Below are 4,917 nucleotides of genomic sequence, written 5' to 3'. Positions count from 1 at the left end.
TTTTGTTTTGTTTTGTCAGTCTGGGATTGGTAAATAAAAATGCAGGAGCCTGAAATGCTTCTTTTTCATCATGTAATGTCTTAAGCTCATTAAACAAGTAAAAACGCTGCCATGTTTGCGCAGATTCTTCTGGTGGGGGAAAATGTCTGTTAAAAAAAAGTCGTTTTGATGGATATTCCCAAAGAGAAGAGGAGGCTCAGAGCCTGGATCCCAAAGGGTAAGGGAAAATGTCCTTGCAGTGAGGAGTTTCAGGAGCACTGGCATAGAAACCAGTTTCTCTCTCTCTCACTCACTCTCTCTCTCTCTCTCTCTAAGATGCAAAATCAGTTACTGAGGCTGCTCAAGGGAAAAAGCAGATGAGAAAAAGAAAGGGAAAAAGAAAAGGAGGGAAGGAAAGGAAGGGAAGGAGGAGAGAGGGGGAGAGAGAGCGAGAGGGCGAGCAAGCGCCCAGACTGTCTTGCCACACAGAAGAGTTCTCCGAGCCTCCTCCTTCGGCTGGGTTTGGCAGATGCAAGCAGGTCCTGGATCCTCCTTGCCTTGTTCAGACGTTTCCCTAGGGTATCAATTTCCCTCAGACAACTCACATCATCTGTGGTCTCTGCATCGTGTCCTGGTGTGGAGAGGAGTACCAATGCGAATAGCCGGGCATGTAGCTGTTGGGGGGCATACTGACGCCCTTGGCTGAGGCAGAAACGTCCCACACTGGAGGCAGCGCCGGCGAGCGCGGTGACAGGGCCGCTGAGCCCGGGAGGGGGTCGCTCTCGTGCGGGTTACTGCCCTGCTTCAGCAATTTCTTAAACTTAGAGCGTTTGTTCTGAAACCATATCTTCACCTGGAACGAAAGGCAGCAGCAATCATTAGGCTCAGCGAAACACCGAACCAGTGCCTCTATTCCAGGCTTTGGAAGCAATACCCCCATCCCCAAAAAACAGAACAAACGAAACTGCAAACGCCAGGTCTCCGCCTTCCTCCACCTCTTTCTAGCCTCCTCTCTCTCACCCCGCCCCTGTCTACCAGGTATCTTGTCTGGATACCTAATGTTGTTGTGCTAAGCTCTTCAGTGGGATGCAAGTCTAGGTTTAAAACAGCAGCATAAATAAGAATAAAATAAGAATGAAGGCGAATGAGATAGTCAGGTTCAAAGTCTAAAGAAGGATTTTTAAAACAGAGAACTTTTCAGATTAAAGCCACACTTCCTCTGATAGTCTGTTTCGTATTTACTAATGCCCAACCCTGACATTTCTATGCATGTACAGTGAGCAAATGACTGTGAACAGAGAAAAACCTGTACATTTATAACCAAATGCCTTGAATATACCTATGCATATATTGCATGTTCATGAAGCATCTTTCTCCTGAAGTAAATATTTCCTCATAATCCTGTAGGGAATAGGGATGGTACCTCCCTGGTTCCCTACTTTGTATGTTGTTTAGTCAAATTGTGGTCAACAATCATCACATGGTTGTTAGTGCGGTCACTAAAAGTCAAAGGACTCCTGAAAGTTAAATGTGAATCAGAAATCTGGGATGGAAGCATATCTAAGCTACTTGGTTTGAAGAAGGAAATTCTATGGTGCCACTTCTTTCACCTTTAAAATTCCTTAGCCATAGGAATCTGCTTTACCAAGAGTAATACAGGTTACTGAGTTGCAGGAACCCCCAAAATTTTTGGTGGCAATATGGCAAGAGAAAGCAGGCCAAATTGAAAAGAAGAGCTTCGGGGACATCTGTTCTAAGGCAGCACACAATCACTCACCAGCTAGAGTCTCCTATACCCTGGAGTCCCCTTGCTGAAGATCACCCACCTCACGTGAGGCCTACCACCCCGTGCAGCTAAGTTAATTGACAAGGAAAAAACCACAGGTGATTGCAGCCTGGCTTTATGACCAGGGTCCTAATATACCTACTTAAGCCCCTTCCTGTGAAGTCTAAAATGCCCCATATGTCTTTCAAATTAGTAGGACAGGAGAACTTCAGCAACTGTACTTAACTGAGGCTTCACCTGCTGTAATTTGGTGAGCATTCCTCTTTGATCTTCAACTCTGCCATTGCTCTCAAGCCCTGTACTCCAGGAAGGCACCTCACCAGCCTGCACCAGTCAGTCACCCAGTATGATTTAACCATTGAGCTTAAGGGCAATCTTCAGAAAAACCCACCTCACCTATCCTAGGATGGATAGTTTGCACTTTGGTTCCTTTAGTAAATCCTGTTGGAGCCTATACATATCTGGTCCTCCCCCTCACCCCAATTTCATAACTATGCCAGTGAGTTGAAATCCTTATTAAGTCCCATGACCACACAAACAGATCCTTAAGAAACATAGCTCTCATTCTGCCTCCTGGCCTGAACATCTTTTTCTCCTACATGCTTTTTCTCTTTCGTGTCGTTCTGCTCTGGAATAGGACTCGATTAATTTATGAGTTTGGTCACCAAAGGACACTAGGCTGGGGTGGGGTCGCCGAGGGTTGGGAGGATGTGCAAATCCAATCCAGCATTAAATACCAGGTCATTTATTCCAAACTGTTGTCCCGGAAAGTGTGTAATGGAGCAAAGGCATTTGTCATTAAGCTCTTTCCATCCTCAGTTGACTAGGCCAAGAATTCCTCCTGATGTGCTCCCTGCCCGATCTGTAAGCAGGATCAGCATTTCAGGGATACTTGGGCTTCTCGGGAATTACCTGTGTTTGTGTCAGTCCTAAGGAAGCTGCCAGTTCAGCTCTCTCGGGAAGGGCCAGGTACTGAGTTTGCTGAAAGCGGTGGTTTAAAGCCTGGAGCTGCAGGCTGGAATAAATGGTCCGAGGCTTCCGAATCTTTTTCCCTTTTCCATTGAACCTGATTTCCCCGTTTTCAATCACTGTGGTTTTTTGTTGATCTGCAAGCAAAAAATACAGAGGAGCAGTCACCCGTGAGGCCACTGCTGCAGCCTTCCTGAGCTTGGCCTGGACTGCGCCGGGTCTTCCCAAAGCCCCAAAAGGATTTCTTCGAAGCGTCCCCACGCCACCCTGACCTCTCTGGGTTCACAGTGCCCGGGTACTTCCTGTGGGTGCGAAAGCTTCTGGCCGACCCTGACTCTGGCCCTAATAACGTGGGGCGGGGGGGGGGGGGGGGCTGGACCGCGGGAGCGCTCTCGACCCTGGGGCAAACAGCCTCGCTCTGCCGCAGCGGAGGCGGCGCCGACCGCTCTCTAGGGCGCGCGGCGCTGCGGGGCGGCTGCTCTCGCCGCGAAGCGGGGGCCCTCGGCCTGGCGTTACAGTGCCTTAAGCTGTGCTTGAGCCACCCTGATGTTTATGCGGCCAGTTGACTTGATGTCACTAGCTCCGAGCCCGGTGCATCAAGACCCTCGTCGAGTCCGACATTATTCTGCTGAGAGGGACCGAATCGAATCCCCAAACAAAACACAACCAGCCGCTCTGACCAGCTCCCCAACGGGCTGAGCATCGCACGGCAACTTTGAACCCCTCGGGGGGCTGAGCACCGTCCGCCCGAGGCCCTCTGCTTCACCTCTCGGAACAAAGGAGCAGCCAACGTTGTATCGAAAACCCAGAGGGAGGGGGCCTGGGCAAGGGTGGGGGATGGAGGACATCTAAAAGCCCGCCGGAAAGAGCCCAATTGTCACCAGTTTAACCAGAGCTAGAGGCAGCGTCAGCTTCCCTTCGGGTCACCGAAGCTCACCGGGCGCCACCCGCAAAGTAGGCCACTGGCTGTCCAGATCGGGTTGGGGAGCAAAACACGCTCCCCAGTTCCGGCTCAGAAATGTCCCCAGTCTTGCCAAACGCCGGTCACAGACCGGAGGGGAGGAGGGAGGCAAAGGGCGCACAGACCCAGCGAGCTGGAGCGCGCAGTGCGGACCAACTGGTAGAGCGAAGCCAGCACGGAGCCGGAGGCGCGGCTCGAGAGGCGCACCGGAGACCAGGGAGCCAGGCGGGCCGCGCCGCAAGGAAGCCGAGGGTCCGCGGCGGCGAGAAGGGGCCGGGCTGGGCGAGGCCGGCAGGCAGGCGCCAGGCGAGCGGGCGCGCACGAGGCCTGGCCGGGGGCGCGCCGGGCCGCCTGGGGGAGGGGGCCGGCGGAGGCCCGGGCGTTGAGGAAGTGAGCGGGGCGGGCGGGGTGGGGGGCAGCCGGGAGGCGGGAGGCGGGAGAAGAGAGCTGCCCCAGCGGCCTCTCACCTGTGTCGTCCCCTCGCGTCTGGGCGGCCGCGCTGCTGTTGTGGTAGGACTGGAGGTAAGGGCTGTGCTGCGAGTGGCTCATGTAGGGGTAGGCGGCGAGCGAGCGGTGGTTGTAGGAGTTGCCGCCGCCCGACGCGTAGGGCGAGCCGTGGTGGTGGTGCTGGTGGTGGTGGTGGTGCGAGCCGGCCGCCGCCGCCGCCGCCGCCGCCGAGTGCAGGCAGTGCAGAGGGTAGTGCGCGCCTGCCATGGCCGGGGAGCTCTGCTGCGAGTGCGGCTGTGGCGGCGGCGGCGGCGGCGGCTGCTGTTGCTGCTGCTGCTGCTGCTGCTGCTGCTGTTGCTGCTGCTGTTGTTGCCCGAACTCCATGAAGGCGGATTTGGACGAGTCCTGGCCTTCCAAGCCGTCAGCCATCGTAGTCATGGTCATCATCAAAACTTTGGGGGCTGGAGAAAGCCTTCTCCCGGGTTTCCTCCACCCTCCCCCCACTTGGCTCGCGCCGCTCTCCCCTCTGCAGCCACCTTAGCTCTTGGGATTCTTGCAAAAAAATAAATAAATAAATAAAAAATTAAAAAAAAAAGAGGGGGTGGAGATGGTTCTCCCTCTCCCTCGCTCTTCTCTAATATATATATTTTTTAATATAAAGAGATATAGTGAGCAGGGCCTTGTTAACTCAAAGGGAGGAGGAAGGGGGAGGGATGGGAGAGGAGAGGGGGGAGGGGGGAATCTGCTCTCCCCCCCTTCTTTCCCCCCTTGGATT

The 4,917-nt window shown here is 53.9% G+C and overlaps 1 protein-coding gene across 1 annotated transcript; it reads right to left on the bottom strand.

Moving 5' to 3' along the window:
* Positions 1-402: 402 nt before the first annotated feature.
* DLX6 (distal-less homeobox 6) lies at positions 403-4,589 on the bottom strand. The gene is made up of 3 exons (XM_030294730.1): positions 4,163-4,589; positions 2,678-2,871; positions 403-832 (listed from the first exon to the last, which is right to left on the bottom strand). Exons 1-3 carry the CDS (start codon positions 4,587-4,589, stop codon positions 581-583), a joined length of 873 nt encoding a protein of 290 aa, XP_030150590.1. The 3' UTR covers positions 403-580.
* Positions 4,590-4,917: the final 328 nt, after the last annotated feature.

This window comes from Lynx canadensis, chromosome A2 (genome assembly GCF_007474595.2).
Source record: "Lynx canadensis isolate LIC74 chromosome A2, mLynCan4.pri.v2, whole genome shotgun sequence".
In the NCBI taxonomy this organism is placed as follows: domain Eukaryota; kingdom Metazoa; phylum Chordata; class Mammalia; order Carnivora; family Felidae; genus Lynx; species Lynx canadensis.
Note: the sequence above shows the minus strand (reverse complement) of the source record. Positions and strands in the feature narration are given on the sequence as shown.

Bases quoted from the DNA above. Each gene is read 5' to 3' on its own strand.
- DLX6 (XM_030294730.1), bottom strand. From the start codon at position 4,589: ATGATGACCATGACTACGATGGCTGACGGCTTGGAAGGCCAGGACTCG. The intron at 2,872-4,162 runs GTGAGAGGCCGC...TTTTGCTTGCAG, and splicing joins GACGCGAGGGGACGACACAG to ATCAACAAAAAACCACAGTG. The intron at 833-2,677 runs GTAATTCCCGAG...CTTTCGTTCCAG, and splicing joins TAGGACTGACACAAACACAG to GTGAAGATATGGTTTCAGAA.